The sequence below is a fragment of the Oncorhynchus gorbuscha genome, linkage group LG26 (assembly GCF_021184085.1).
Source record: "Oncorhynchus gorbuscha isolate QuinsamMale2020 ecotype Even-year linkage group LG26, OgorEven_v1.0, whole genome shotgun sequence".
Lineage (NCBI taxonomy): Eukaryota > Metazoa > Chordata > Actinopteri > Salmoniformes > Salmonidae > Oncorhynchus > Oncorhynchus gorbuscha.
Window position 1 is genome coordinate 11,910,356 of NC_060198.1, and position 16,771 is coordinate 11,927,126.

General features: G+C 43.1%; 1 protein-coding gene across 2 annotated transcripts; it reads left to right on the forward strand.

Annotated features, from left to right (window-relative positions):
• The first annotated feature begins 793 nt into the window (after window positions 1–793).
• On the forward strand, window positions 794–12,979 carry LOC124015272 (protein phosphatase 1 regulatory subunit 12C-like). Of its 2 annotated transcripts, none has more exons than XM_046330390.1 (20): window positions 794–1,157; window positions 1,718–1,889; window positions 2,002–2,132; window positions 2,424–2,542; window positions 2,768–2,927; window positions 3,137–3,281; window positions 3,635–3,709; window positions 4,016–4,095; window positions 5,979–6,088; window positions 6,340–6,404; window positions 6,671–6,804; window positions 7,506–7,593; window positions 7,721–7,838; window positions 8,886–8,995; window positions 9,852–9,916; window positions 10,004–10,043; window positions 10,445–10,549; window positions 10,985–11,035; window positions 11,224–11,274; window positions 11,736–12,979. In XM_046330390.1, the coding sequence occupies exons 1-20, from the start codon at window positions 934–936 to the stop codon at window positions 11,820–11,822; spliced, it is 2,130 nt and encodes a 709-aa protein (XP_046186346.1). In that variant the 5' UTR covers window positions 794–933; the 3' UTR covers window positions 11,823–12,979. The 2 variants fall into 2 exon arrangements, with proteins under 2 accessions (XP_046186346.1, XP_046186347.1); XM_046330391.1 differs by having other exon boundaries at window positions 6,674–6,804.
• Window positions 12,980–16,771: the final 3,792 nt, after the last annotated feature.

The following is a 16,771-nucleotide window of genomic DNA, read 5'->3' on the forward strand; positions in this document are numbered from 1 at the left end:
ATAAAGTGTAGTCAGTGGCTAACTAAGACAGAGAAAGAGGATAGAAGAAGTGCAACACTTTATTAAATTAATTTAAATACAGCACATGTATTCATCATGGATTGGGCACAGATCTCTCTGATTGCGCTTGCTGAGGTCTTCTCTGTTGTGAATTAGCATTTTGAATTTGTGAGAGTACATTGACGCAAATATATTGATAAAACTCACCTTGAGTTAAACGGTTATCAAAACGCCACAGCAAGGTACGCGTACACCAAACACACACACTGTTTAAAGTGTTTGCAAAATTCATGATGGGGAAAAATTTATGAACTAATTTCCATATTGTACCGTTAGGTTTTATGGGTATTATGACCCGTCCACTGTGGCGGACTATTGGGCAAAACAGACAGGGTTGGCTTAGATTGTTGACAACATGTAAACTATATTTTGTCTCCAATGTTTATTGAAAACATAAATAGATTTGCACAATGAGCACTTGTCTCTCAAATACATAGTTACATTGTTCATTAGTTAGCTAGTACATTTTTAGTCACATTAGCATAGACATTGCATCAGTCAAAACACCTCAACACAAAACATTGTATCAAGAAGAAGATTAAACTAGCTGAAATGAGCCACCTACGATGCCCCAGATGGCAGCCTCTTCTCATTGTTGCTATCTGGCCAACCAGAATCACAACAACACACTAACTTCTGCCCCCATTGAAGCGCACGCATCGTTTTCGTTGTCAGCTAACCTACTCCTTAAGTAGACCGGAACTGTGACATTTTTTTCAATGGTTAACGGCCGGAGTGGGACATCTTCATTTTATGCACCATCTTTGGCTTCACACCCAGTGCTTTGAATAAGGAAGTGAAACTATACACATGGAGGGTGTGTCTTTTCTATCGAATATATATTTTATTGAATAAAGCCCTCGTCGGATAATAATGGGGGACACAGCAAAGGATAAACGGCAAGAACAACTGAAGCGCTGGTCAGGTTCTAGCACCGACAGAGAACCGGCTGTGCCCAGGCGAAGGTGGCGGGGCGATGTCGAGGATGCAGGCTGCTCGGAGGCCGTAAACAACTCCGTTTCAAAGGACCATTCTCAGGATGTGGAGGGAAGCGGATCGACCACCGGGGAAGCCAATAGTCGTCTACTCAAACGAAGGTACTGTATTGTCAGATTGATGCATTACTAGCTAACTAGCCAGCTAGCTAGGTTATCGCTAGCTAGCTAGTACTAATACTATACCGGATGCTATTCAGGAATGCTGTGCGTGGGCTAGGCACTTGCTAGCCAGCTTTACTGATACTTCAATGTTTATCTCGTTAACTACCTATGTCTGCAATCACAACAATGGCATATGCATGCATACATTGTCTACTGTCTATTAACGTTAGTAGATTTAGAACAGTTCTCTACACTGTTCGACAGAATATGTAGCTAACACACCCACATTGGCTGGCTAGTCATTTTTGGAAAGTTATCAGGCAGTTAACTATGTTGCTGGCTGACTAGTTAAGTTAGCTAACTACATATCTAGTTAGCTACAGTCCACCACTGATGTTGACAACCACTGGGTTTAACATGGACTATTTGGAGGAGGGGATTATGATCAGCCTTTCATGTATGCAAATAATGAGATATGAATAGCTCCCGTGGAGTGCTGGTAGAGTATTAACTTTAATATCCTGAGTAATGTCCCTGAATGATGACCTCGACTGTAGGAGGCGAGTGCGGTTTGATACTGCTGCCGAGTTCCTGGCAGCTTGTGCCAGTGGTGACACAGATGAGGCCCAAGAGATGCTGAAAGATGCAAAAGAGGAAGGCAAGAATGGAGACTACCAGGGAGAGGTTGTGAATTGTGCCAATGCTGATGGAATCACAGCTCTTCACCAGGTAAGGACTTGTGGTAAATGAGTCGAAATGTAGTGTCTGTGTATTGACTCTACAACCTATAAGTCATACTGGAGCATTGATTATCATCACCCTCTCTCCTCATTCACTGTAGGCTTGTATAGATGGGAGCATGGAGGTGATGGTCTTTCTCCTGGCTCGGGGTGCCAACATAAACCAGGTGGACAGTGAGGGCTGGACTCCGCTGCATGTGGCAGCCACCTGTGGGAACCTGGAGATCACTGAGTATGTACAGTACAGTATATCACTTCAACATCAGGCAATAGAATAGGGGCTACCTATGAAAGCTTTCCACATTCCTCTGTTATAGTGTTGGGCAGTCGTTGCAATTGAGTTAACCTGATTTTGTAGCCTAAGCGTAGCCTCCCTGTGCCAATGTTTCTCCATTCAACAATGCTGTATTGTTGTCTGGTACAGCAGGGCCTGTAAAGCAGGTCGACTGCTTTTTGTTTACTCTTGATTATGTGGCCTGTTTCTCAGTTGTGGATGGTTTCAAACTCTCTTTCCATATCTCAGTTTCCTTTTGCAGCAGGGTGCGTCTCTCACTGCTGTGAACTGCGATGGCGACGTCCCGCTAGATATAGCTGAAGACGAGGCCACTGAGTCGCTCCTGCACCAATACACAGTGAGACAAGGTGAATACGGTGCTACCAACACGGGGAGAAAACAAAGGAGAGATTTATAAAGACTTACTTTGGTACTGAGAAGGAAGCGAAGCCAGGGCACACTCTTAGCCAATTTTTAAACAAGAATAAGGCTCACCCTTTTTCAATGGAGCTGAGAGAGGAAGAAGCTTCTTGACTGCCACTTTTTACACGTTCTTGTTGAGTTGTTGATTATACATTTCATTCCCGTCTCAGGGGTGGACGTGGAGGCAGCTAAGCGGGTGGAGGAGGAGCAGATCATGAAAGACGCCAGAGCCTGGCTGACAGAGGGGCCTCCCTCAGAACTACGGCACCCCAAAACTGGGGCCACTCCCCTGCATGTGGCTGCAGCCAAGGGCTACCTGGAAGCCATCAAGTGAGTGTCCATGACCGTGTCCCAATTCTCTCAATAAACCCTATTTTTCTTGTCTCTCCCTTACAGCCACTCTGACAAGCTCAATAACTCTTTGAGTTTATGGGGAAACAGGGCCTTGTTAAAAAACAAACAGACAAAACGAATGAACTCAATTGCATAGGCTTTCTGCTTTGTTCTCTGTGCTAAACCTCTCTGTTGTTGTGGTTCAGACTGCTATGCCAGTGTGGTCTGGACGTGTCGGAGATGGACTGTGATGGCTGGACGCCTCTCCACGCAGCGTCACACTGGGGGCAGGGAGATGCCTGCAGGATACTGGCTGAACAGCTCTGTGACATGGAGGTCTGCAGCAATGGGGTGAGACAGACTAGAGCCGTACACATGTATACCGGAGGAGCTGTCGGAGGACAGGCTTATTGTAATGAATGGAATTAATGGAACGGAGTCCAGCGTGATTTCCATATGTTTGATGCCGTTCCATTTATTCTATTCCAGCCACTTAACAATGAGCCCGTCCTCCTCAAGACATTGCTCGATGTCCCTCCGAAATATTGCCGACTGCTTGTATACCAAGTCTCTGTGGTATTTGTTACTACTTTTTGAAATGATAGGCTAATATAGTGTCGTCATGTGGTAGGAAGTGGGATGCCACGTACGGTCTTGCTGCTTCCTTTGTGCCCTATTTTCATTTTGCAACGTCAACCCTGCAGGGTCAGACTCCATTTGATGTCGCTGATGAGAGTGTTGTGTCGCTGCTGGAGGAGCTGTCACAGAAACAAGCCAACGTGAGACTTCCCTTTTTGTTTTGTCACTTCATGTGTGCAAAATAGTTCTCTAGATGGCCAATACAAAACTGCCTGATTGTGAAATATTAATTGTAGATTTCACATCTTTTCAGAATGGGTATCATTTGACTTGTTGCCATATTTGCCATGTAATATTGGGCTGTTCTGCAAAAGGCAGTCTTCCAGTTTTTCTCTTACTGATGAGTGATGCTGTCATGACTCTTGCTACTATATTTGCCTTGCACTATTATTATTATTATGTGTGTTATCTAATGACAGTGGTCATATTTCTGTGTCCCTTCACAGTGGCGTAATGAGCAGTCCATCGTGGACAGACAGAACCCTGCAGGCTCTACTGCTGCAAAAGCTGATAACAAACGACGGAGGTCTGTATATGCCTTAATACTACTGGATCTGATAACAAACAACAGATATGCCTTATTACTACTGCATCTGATAACAAACAACAGATATGCCTTATTACTACTGCATCTGAAAACAAACAACAGATATGCCTTATTACTACTGCATCTGATAACAAACAACAGATATGCCTTATTACTACTGCATCTGATAACAAACAACAGATATGCCTTATTACTACTGCATCTGATAACAAACAACAGATATGCCTTATTACTACTGCATCTGATAACAAACAACAGATATGCCTTATTACTACTGCATCTGATAACAAACAACAGATATGCCTTATTACTACTGCATCTGATAACAAACAACAGATATGCCTTATTACTACTGCATCTGATAACAAACAACAGATATGCCTTATTACTACTGCATCTGATAACAAACAACAGATATGCCTTATTACTACTGCATCTGATAACAAACAACAAATATGCCTTATTACTACTGCATCTGATAACAAACAACAGATATGCCTTATTACTACTGCATCTGATAACAAACAACAGAAATGCCTTATTACTACTGCATCTGATAACAAACAACAGATATGCCTTATTACTATTGCATCTGATAACAAACAACAGATATGCCTTATTACTACTGCATCTGATAACAAACAACAGATATGCCTTATTACTACTGCATCTGATAACAAACAACAGATATGCCTTATTACTACTGCATCTGATAACAAACAACAGATATGCCTTATTACTACTGCATCAGATAACAAACAACAGATATGCCTTATTACTACTGCATCTGATAACAAACAACAGATATGCCTTATTACTACTGCATCTGATAACAAACAACAAATGCCTTATTACTACTGCATCTGATAACAAACAACAGATATGCCTTATTACTACTGCATCTGAAAACAAACAACAGATATGCCTTATTACTACTGCATCTGATAACAAACAACAGATATGCCTTATTACTACTGCATCTGATAACAAACAACAAATGCCTTATTACTACTGCATCTGATAACAAACAACAGATATGCCTTATTACTACTGCATCTGATAACAAACAACAGATATGCCTTAATACTACTGCATCTGAAAACAAACAACAGATATGCCTTATTACTACTGCATCTGATAACAAACAACAGATATGCCTTATTACTACTGCATCTGATAACAAACAACAGATATGCCTTATTACTACTGCATCTGATAACAAACAACAGAAATGCCTTATTACTACTGCATCTGATAACAAACAACAGAAATGCCTTATTACTACTGCATCTGATAACAAACAACAGATATGCCTTATTACTACTGCATCTGATAACAAACAACAGATATGCCTTAATACTACTGCATCTGATAACAAACAACAGATATGCCTTATTACTACTGCATCTGATAACAAACAACAGAAATGCCTTATTACTACTGCATCTTATTTTCTATAGTTTATTTTCCTCTTATCTGTAGTATTTATTTTGAAGTCTGACTGTAGTTGGAGTAAATGTGGTGGGCTTGGCCTCAAGTATTATTTATATATATTTATTTATTTATTTTCATGCAGAAAGATGGTTTTGTCTTCATAAGAAATTTCGATGAGATTCAATTGGATAGTTCTTTATTTTACAAAGATGGCTGACTATGAAAAAGGCATCTTCCTTGTCAATAATAGCAGGGAGGATTGTGTTGGACAGTGTCAGAACTGGATGCGTTCCTCCAATGAATTTCATAGCTACATTCCGATCATTATCTCCTCCCATGTATGGACCAAGAGCACGAGAGCACACTTTGGGAGAAGGGTAAAGAATCAGAATGCAGCCGATATCTGTGTGTGTGTCTGTGTGTTTCAGGACCTCCGTGTGCAGGATGAGCAGTAAGGAGAAGATGAACGTGCAGGACCAGTCTAAAGAGAGGAGGTCTGAAGGCCTGGAGCTCAGCGAGGAGAAGGAGAGCAGCCCTGGTATATAATATGGCTGGTCTCACACACACACACACACACACACACACACACACACACACACACACACACACACACACACACACACACACACACACACAGACATATCTAATTTCATGAAGAATGAAGCCTTATTGAAGTACATGTTCACATTTTTAAATGCTGTGGTATGGCAATCAAGTGGTATGGCAATTTTGAGTACCCAGTCATGAATACCCACTGACCAGAGTACACCTCCTGTCTGTCTGTCTTAGAAAGCTCCACTCTATCCAGTCCAGACACAGAGAGTGCCACCTCCACCGTCAGCCCTGCTGAGAAGGTAAGCCATGTCTCAATGTATCTTAAGCTGTACTGTCGATGTTGTGTCGTCTACCTGGGTCTGTCGGGCTTTACACCCTTAGTTATTCCTTATTTCGTATCTTCGCTGTTGGTGTTTACAAAATGTCCTTTCCATTTGAACGTCAAGAAAAATGTGACTCATCGGCCTAGTAACACTGAATCGATTAGGTTCAAGAGGAGTGTTATTATTCCCCTGTATTAATGTGGTCCTGTCTTGCCTGTGGTCCTGTCTTGCCTGTGGTCCAGCAGACTCCAGAGGAGAAGGATGTGGAGGAGCGGGACCAGGACAGAGCCAGTCGTACAGCCCGGGTCCAGCCCACCCCCCAGAGGAAAGAACCCCTGGCCGATAGTCCCAACAACACCAACCCAGACAGACGGAAGTAAGAGCCACGCGACACACAGTAAACACACATTTAAAGCTTAGTGGCCTGGCACAACTATAGGGAAGATGACTGAGTAGTTGGTGTTGCAGGAGGCAGGGTGTGGCACATAAAAAGGAAGGGGTGATGAGAGACGCTGAGAGACGCTCCACACAGGCAGTTGTTAAAGCACTGTCAATGTGTTCTAGCAGAGGAGTGTGTCTCTTCTGCTCTAAATGAAGTGGATGTGCTTTTACGGAGCTGTGTGGATTTATTTATTTGAATTTTTCCGTTATTTGACAAGGTAAGTTGACTGAGAACACGTTCTCATTTGCAGCAACGACCTGGGGAATGGTTACAGGGGTAGAGGGGGATGAATGAGACAATTGTAAACTGGGGATTATTAGGTGACCGTGATGGTTTGAGGGCTAGATTGGGAATTTAGCCAGGACACCGGGGTTAACAACCCCTACTCTTACGATAAGTGCCATGTGATCTTTAATGACCTCAGAGAGTCAAGACACCCGTTTAACGTCCCATCCGAAAGATGTGTTCTTATGGAGCATAATGAATATACGGCTTCTAATGGAGCTGTGTGGATGGTTTCTTTTTTGGAGCAATGTGAATCGAAGGGTTCTAATGGAGCTGTGTGGATGGGTTCTTTTTTGGAGCATTGTGAATCGAAGGGTTCTAATGGAGCTGTGTGGATGTTTGCCCCTCAGGTTCCAGGCCCCAGTGAGAGACGAGGAGTCTGAGTCTCAGAGGAAGGCACGATCACGCCTCATGCGCCAGTCTCGCCGCTCCACACAGGTAACTGGCCACAATAAACCATCTCTTACTCTCTTACAGAGGACTTCAAATGGATCTTGTCACCTTAACTGACCACCTTTCAGCATAAATAATAAACATTATTTTTTTTGCTGGTTTCCTGTGACAGGGTGTGACGCTCACTGACTTGAAGGAGGCAGAGAAGAGCGTAGCCAAACCGGCCGATCCACCACCTAGCAACATCCTGCATGTCAGCCCTATAGTCACCATAACACCTGCTGAGAGAGGTGAGTGGGACTGTGGTGGGTAAAAATGTGCTGTTTTCATGTATTCATAGTAATGCCATTCAGGAAGACATGATTATGAATCCTAGTTTTAAAAGTATTTTAGTGTCATGAAAACATCAAGTTGGCAATATCAGATGCATGCCCTGGCCTTGCCTTAGTGTCTGTTAAAGGCTCAAAATTGCAACCAAAACTCGTATTTGCGACCGTTTGACTTGGCAGTGCAACACACATTTTTAATTTGATGCTAGGGTGCCAGTGATTTGAATATATGTTTTCTCCTGGGCACGTTACCTTTTGGTTCACAATTTTATGCTTAAAAAAAAATTCTAAAGGTTAGCAACAATGGGTATGCAGACCAGGTATTCATAAAGTTTGGTCCGAAGTCTCGGTTTAATCTAATCTATTTAATCTAATCTATTCTAAAGGCTTTCCCAAAAAACCCTGCCAATAAATACCCGGCTGAATGATATCTTGATGATTTGACAATTGCAGGGCATTTGTTTATCAAACTCTTCCATCACGTGTAGCCTACATTGTACCGCACAAAAACACCGCTAGCCCAACACAATGGTCTCTTGCGATGCGAAAACCTACAGGACGGTAGCTCTCCAGGAACCGGGTTAGAGAGCTCTGCTGTAGACCACTTACGCAGCCTGCCAACTAAACATAACATTTTAATTGATTGCCGCATCGTCTGCTTCGCTTGGCCAGCATTCTTTTCATTCAGGCCAGTAACTTTAAGTTGGCATTGGCCCAGTGTGCCACTGGCAAATTCATCTGAATGCCAAACACTGCAAGGGCATGCTAACGTAAAATACGACTATTCGTTATTAGCCTGGTTCTGTATGGAATGCAGGCACATTATGAGACCCGGGTGGGGTCATTATCGGCACGCAGCGGCATGACATTGGTGCGACCGTATCACGTGCTGGTGCCGTCAAGTTGGTAGCGCCAGTGTCACCGGTGGAAAAAGTTAGTTTCGAGCCGCGCGCTGTCGAAATGCCTTCGTGATCTAGCAAATGTCATTCTGTTCCTATTGTATTGTAGACACCGACCCAGTGAAGGAGGTCGGGTCCGAGGGAGAGACGCGGCTCGGAGTGAGGGACCGACGGAAGGGAAGGAGAGAGAGACGCTCCACCGGGGTGGTTCAGCTAGGGGTAAGCGGAGGAACCCCTTCATACATATTCATAGTGAAAGGGCTTTTATGTCGTCTGCGCCATCGTCTTGGAACACCTTACAGAATACTTTTAAACTGGAAGAATTTGTCCCGATTGGTGTTTTTAAATCACTGATGAAGGATTTTGAGGCTGATTCCCTGACCTGTCAATGTTTTTAATTTGCTGTTTTATACTCTTGTGAATTCAATGGTTTTTACTAGATTACTTGTAGTTTTTCATGTTGTCTGTCTGTATTTTTTTGTTGTAATGACTTGGTGCTGCCTATCTTGGCCAGAGCGCTCTTGAATAATATATTTTAATCTCAATGAGCCCTTCCTGGTTAAATAAAGGTTAAAAACAATATATGAAACAAATAAATAGTATTTGTGCGAGAGATTTTGAAGTCTTTTTGTTCTAATCGTTTGACCATTTCCTCTTTGTATAAACTGATTGAACATTAATTTGACTCAACCAATATCACTCTTTCTTGTCTACATCCAACATGCCACAAGTACAAAGTAAATGTCATGTCCTACAAAGTCGAAGAGGAAATGACACAGTATTTCGTAACCTCATACCCAGAACAGGAACCCCATACCCGACCTGAAATGTTCTTTTTTCCTCTTTTTCAGTTGTGTAATTGCTATATTTCTGTATTTTGACTGCTTTGTAATGTAGGCCTGAATGATAGGACCACCCCCCCCCCCCACACACACACACACACACAAAATGTTGTAATCTGATTCTTTATCACAAAAGTGGTCTTGTATTACAATGCCTGGTATAATATTAGTGGTCGATGTCAAACGTAACATTTTGTATATGTATTTATATATATATATATTTTTTTTATAAGAATGAACATTTGGATGCAATGGATGAAGCCCAACAGGATGAAAACCACCATCATAGTTCACCCAGGTAAGTGTTTTACATTTCTATACTACAGTATATTGAATTACTAAACCTCTTTTATATTGAGTAAATCATGTACTCCTATATTTGCAGTGAGCCTCAGTTGGGAGATTCTTCACCAGACTACAAAATGGTATGGTATTGTTGACGACTCCCAGTGATTTAAATACACATTCTTCAGGCACTTGAAAGATGCTAGCTAAGGTTTTAATAAGTGAGAGAAAAACATGCTCTGAGGGGAATGAATGGATGCAGCTGACTAACTGTGAAATATGTGTTTAAACCACTTAAACTGAATCTATTTAGAACTGTGGTCCTTCTGTAGCTCAGTTGGTAGAGCATGGCGCTTGTAACGAAGTGGGTTCTGGGACCACCCATACGTGTATGCACACATGACTGTAAGTCGCTTTGGATAAAAGCGTCTGCTAAATGGCATATATTATTATTATTATTATTATAACTGCAGTGGCTAGGCTATATCCAGGCTGCTGTCCTCTGCCTTTGACCGAATCCCTGTTTGGTGTCGCCCCCTAGCTGTACAGGTCGGTGCTGCAGGAGAACGGCCTGCTCAAAGACAAGCTGCAGGAGACGGCGCTGCTGCTCAGCCAGAGCAAAGTGGAGCTGGAGAGACTCCGACAGGTGAGGATATGATCCTGTCTGGATGTTGATGGCCATGGGTCAAGATCCATGATGTATAGCAAAGCCATGTGCCGTGACTCATCCTTGTCTTCTCTCGCTCATAACTACAGATAGGTAACTATAGATAAGTCTGGATATGATTAGCAGGTATTCCGTTTCAATATATTAGATCCACGTAGCAGTGGGGAGACGAAGAGTATTGGGACACTGTCAGTCTTGTCAGGGAGGCGGGTCCTGACGGTGTTCTGTGTTCGACTCTTGACAGTGTGAAAGGGAAGTTACGTTGGTGTAAGACAAACAATACACAGTATTGTAGGAACACCGATGGATTCCAGATTATAGCACGCACAATGTGTCGGCATTATACCGCTCGGCTTCTGTGCTGAGCCGTGCACGTCAATCACTGGCCCTGTTGTGTCTGTGTCTCCATTGCAGAGTCAAGAGAGCAACACAGAGAGGCCGGCCCTGCTGGAACTGGAGAGATTTGTGAGTCCCCGCTTAAAACTGTCTGTGTTCATGTTTCGGGTCCATTTCACTTTTAGCTTCCCAATTCAGGAAATGATTTATTTATTGGATCAATTGAGGTCGAATGGAATGTAACCTCATATCATTAGCCATAAAGGCTCCATATCTATGTGGGAGTGAGTTATAAAATCAGTATGTTTTACTCGCAGGAGAAGAGAGCACTCCAGAGAAAAGCAGTGGAACTGGAGGATGAGCTGAAGGTAGAAGGGAATTGTTTCGTCCCCGGGGCCTATTTAAAGCCTATTGTGTCTGTTCAGACTTGAAATAACCTGCAGAATTATTAGCGTTGATTATGTGCTTAGAGATCCTACTAACTGCCCAAAACACTAACCATAAGCTACCCCAAACTATTCAACAACCTAAAAAAACTAAAAGACATACTACCCCAAAAAATAAACCATCAGAAACATTAACCACATAAAAGTACTCAAACTAACTCCAAATTACACAAACACTAACGAATCTACCCCAAACACTATGTAAAATAATAATCATGTTCTGAGAATATGGTTTTATTCTGTATTGTTCTACATTGCATTATCTGTAACAAACAACAACCAATAGATTTCCATCAACTGGTCATGATGACAAAGAAGAGAAAAACAACCTATTTGCCCTGATGTTGTTTTGTCTCCCTTCCTGTGTTATCGTGTATTTCCAGGTGCTGGTGGATCTCCGAGCAGACAACCAGAGGCTAAAGGACGAGAATGCCGCTCTCATCCGTGTCATCAGCAAACTTTCCAAATGAGCCTCCTCTCCCAAACCTCAATACGGAGAAAAGTGTTAAAATGTTCCTGTCTCTTGCCCAACTCACAAGGCACATACCGGGAACAAACCCCAGCATCAACTGCGTTCTGCTCTGATAGAAGACCAACGATGCATTTGTTCAATGACATTTTTGGATTTATAACTGGAAAGAATAGTTTTTGCAGGGTTATCATGCGCCTTTTGGTTTGTCTTCACTCATGACTCGATCTACTGTATAACAAGCTGAACTGCACCTCCTATGGATTCACAGGGTACTGTACGGTGTTCCTGTTCAAATTCTTAAAGTTGATTTATTTTTTATTTTTACCCTAAATATTTTGTGCTTCGCTTCTGCGTTACCTTGTTTAAGGATACATGTGTTTTTAAGATATATTTTAATAACCATGCAAAGTGCACGCTTACGATAACAACATGATTTTACTTCAGAGTACATACCACTAGACACCTAAACATGACTGGGGGTGATGCCAACGTCAGGTGCTTCAGTTCTGAGGAGAGGCGGAGAAGGTTGTTATTAGGTTTTGACATGCATATTCCACAAAAATGTGCCAAAAATACAAACTCCCATTTCCGGCTTGTTTGGCATGTTGTTTGGGGGAAAGGTGAAGTGATTGATTTGTCTCTCTCAGGACGAGTCTGGGTCAATACTGTACTTGAGCTGACTACTGTTAGAGTTGGACCAAACTGTATGTGCATGTTACATTTTTTTTTTGAATGTATATTTATGTGTATATTTATGTACAGGGGCCCTCTCTCCTCATCCAGTGACGTAGTAATGGTCTCTTTAGAAAAGGAAGGAGATGCTGGGTGCTCATACTGTGACGGAGACCTGTTAGTTAGTAGACAGGCAAGATGGGTCAAGTCTTTTGAATGTTTACTCCATTTTAAATGCATGCCAAATTGTATTTTGACAATGTGCCTTTCTATATATATTTGTAATTAATATTTACACAACGTCAAAAATAAAAATACAGTATGGTAAATTAAGCTCGCCATCTCACAGTTCCTGTGAGGGGAAGAGAATAAAACTCACGATCAACACCTTACCTAGTGGAGACATTAGGGAAGCACTGCATGTGGAAATCAATGCTCATTTTATTTATATTGTGCTTTTCATTAAAGGTCCAATGCAGCTGTTATCTCAATATCAAATAATTTTTGGGTAACAATAAAGTACATTAGTGTGATTGTTTTCAAGTAAAATGGTTAAAAAGAAACGGCTTATCGAAGAGCGATAGTCAAGCAAGAATTTTGCTCTGACTCTCTGGGAGTGATCTGAGTGGGGAGGGGTGCGACTGAAAACTAAAGGTTTAGAACTCTCATTGGCCTATTAAACTCATTTAACCACCTGGTGATGTCAGGCCAAAATTCCATCCCACAAAACAGGCTGAAGTTTTACGCTGTCTTTTCAAGCAGCTCTTACACTAAAAGGGCATTATCATTTTTGCAATTTCACAGTATTATTCCAACCTCATAGTGTGGAAATATAACACAGGAAAATCACATTTTTGACTGCACTGGACTTTTCAAGAGGAATCTTAGTAGGTAAAAAGACACAGTCAAGACCAAGATGCATTAATAATTACATCACATTCAGTAATGACTCCACAGCTGAGTTCTGAGTTTCCACTTGCAAGTGTGTCATTTTACAATCGACAACATATCCACTAGCTCAAGGCTCTCCAACCCTGTTCCTGGAGAGCTACTGTCTCCAGGAACCCTAATCTAGCGTACCTGATTCTAATAATTGGCTTGTTGATAAGCTCAATCAGGTTAGTGACAACTGGGGAAAACCTACAGGCGGGTAGCTCTCCAGGAACAAGGTTGGAGAGTCCTGCACTGGATCGACATATCCACTTTCATAAAGTAGAGTCACATACGGCTTCACATGGACTTAAGCATATAGAGCTGACTTTTATTTTTAAGAATTGCTTGAATGTGTTATCAAATCTAAGTTCTTAACTAAAAGTAACTGTTAGTGTGATCATTTGAAATAAATAATAACAAATCCAAGTATAAATTGTCCTTTCATTTATATCATGGTACTACTATGGTCCTTTCATTTATACCACTTTTTTTAACCTTTATTTAACTAGGCAAGTCAGTTAAGAACAAATTCTTATTTTCAATGACGGCCTAGGAACAGTGGGTTAACTGCCTGTTCAGGGGCAGAACGACAAATTTGTACCTTGTCAGGTCGGGGGTTTGAACTTGCAACCTTCCGGTTACTAGTCCAACGCTCTAACCACGAGGCTACCCTGCGATGAACCATGGTTTTAGCCTTGAAGTCTGATGGCATACCATGATACTGCACAAACTGTCAGAATTTCTGCAAAAACTGACAAACTCTCAGGGACGGTCATCTGCGTGCTCGTGCACGTCCTCACCAGGGTCTTGACATGACTGCAGTTCGGCTTCATGACCGACTTCAGTGGGCAAATGCTCAGCTTCGATGGCTGCACACTAGAGAAGTATACCCTTCATGGGTGAATCCTGGTTTCAAATGTACTGGGCAAATGGCAGACAGCGTGCCGGGCGTTGTCTGGGCGAGCAGCTTTGCTGATGTCAACAGAGTGCCCCATGGTGTTGGTGGAGTTATGGAACAGGCAGGCATAAGCTATGAACAGAGAAAACAATTGCATTTTTTTGATGGCAATTTGAATGCACAGAGATACCACGACGAGATCCCGCGGCCCATTGTCGTGCCATTCATCCTCCACCATCACCTCATGTTTCAGCATGATAATGCACGGCCCCATGTCGCAAGGATCTGTACACAATTCCTGGAAGCTGAAAATGTCCCAGTTCTTCCATCAAATCAAATTTATTTATATAGCCCTTCGTACATCAGCTGATATCTCAAAGTGCTGTACAGAAACCCAGCCTAAAACCCCAAACAGCAAGCAATGCAGGTGTAGAAGCACGGTGGCTAGGAAAAACTCCCTAGAAAGGCCAAAACCTAGGAAGAAACCTAGAGAGGAACCAGGCTATGTGGGGTGGCCAGTCCTCTTCTGGCTGTGCCGGGTGGAGATAACAGAACATGGCCAAGATGTTCAAATGTTCATAAATGACCAGCATGGTCGAATAATAACAAGGCAGAACAGTTGAAACTGGAGCAGCAGCACAGTCAGGTGGACTGGGGACAGCAAGGAGTCATCATGTCAGGTCGTCCTGGGGCACGGTCCTTGGGCTCAGGTCCTCAGAGAGAGAGAAAGAAGGAGAGAATTAGAGAGCGCATATGTGGGGTGGCCAGTCATCTTCTGGCTGTGCCGGGTGGAGATTATAACAGAACATGGCCAAGATGTTCAAATGTTCATAAATGACCAGCATGGTCAAATAATAGTAAGGCAGAACAGTTGAAACTGGAGCAGCAGCATGGCCAGGTAGACTGGGGACAGCAAGGAGTCATCATGTCAGGTAGTCCTGGGGCATGGTCCTAGGGCTCAGGTCAGATGAAACTGGAGCAGCAGCATGGCCAGGTGGACTGGGGACAGCAAGGAGTCATCATGTCGGGTAGTCCTGGGGCATGGTCCTAGGGCTCAGGTCCTCCGACAGAGAGAAAGAAAGGAGGAGAGAATTAGAGAACGCACACTTAGATTCACACAGGACACCGAATAGGACAGGAGAAGTACTCCAGATATAACAAACTGACCCTAGCCCCTTGACACAAACTACTGCAGCATAAATACTGGAGGCTGAGACAGGAGGGGTCAGGAGACACTGTGGCCCCATCCGAGGACACCCCCGGACAGGGCCAAACAGGAAGGATATAACCCCACCCACTTTGCCAAAGCACAACCCCACACCACTAGAGGGATATCTTCAACCACCAACTTACCATCCTGAGACAGGGCTGAGTATAGCCCACAAAGATCTCCGCCACGGCACAACCCAAGGGGGGGGGGGGGGGGGCGCCAACCCAGACAGGATGACCACAACAGTGAATCAACCCACTCAGGTGACGCAACCCCTGCAGGGACGGCATGAGAGGTCCCCAGTAAGCCAGTGACTCAGCCCCTGTAATAGGGTTAGAGGAAGAGAATCCCAGTGGAAAGAGGGGAACCGGCCAGGCAGAGACAGCAAGGGCGGTTCGTTGCTCCAGAGCCTTTCCGTTCACCTTCCCACTCCTGGGCCAGACTACACTCAATCATATGACCCGCTGAAGAGATGAGTCTTCAGTAAAGACTTAAAGGTTGAGACTGAGTTTGCGTCTCTGACATGGGTAGGCAGACCATTTCATAAAAATGGAGCTCTATAGGAGAAAGCCCTGCCTCCAACTGTTTGCTTAGAAATTATAGGGACAATTAGGAGGCCTGCGTCTTGTGACCATAGCGTACGTGTAGGTATGTACGGCAGGACCAAATCAGAGAGATAGGTAGGAGCAAGCCCATGTAATGCTTTGTAGGTTAGCAGTAAAACCTTGAAATCAGCCCTTGCTTTGACAGGAAGCCAGTGTAGAAAGGCTAGCACTGGAGTAATATGATCAAATTCTTTGGTTCTAGTCAGGATTCTAGCAGCCGTATTTAGCACTAACTGAAGTTTATTTAGTGCTTTATCCGGGTAGCCGGAAAGTAGAGCATTGCAGTAGTCTAACCTAGAAGTGACAAAAGCATGGATTAATTTTTCTGCATCATTTTTGAACAGAAAGTTTCTGATTTTTGCAATATTACGTAGATGGAAAAAAACTGTCCTCGAAATGGTCTTGATATGTTCTTCAAAAGAGAGATCAGGGTCCAGAGTAACGCCGAGGTCCTTCACAGTTTTATTTGAGACGACTGTACAACCATTAAGATGAATTGTCAGATTCAACAGAAGATCTCTTTGTTTCTTGGGACCTAGAACAAGCATCTCTGTTTTGTCCGAGTTTAATAGTAGAAAGTTTGCAGCCATCCACTTCCTTATGTCTGAAACACATGCTTCTAGCGAGGG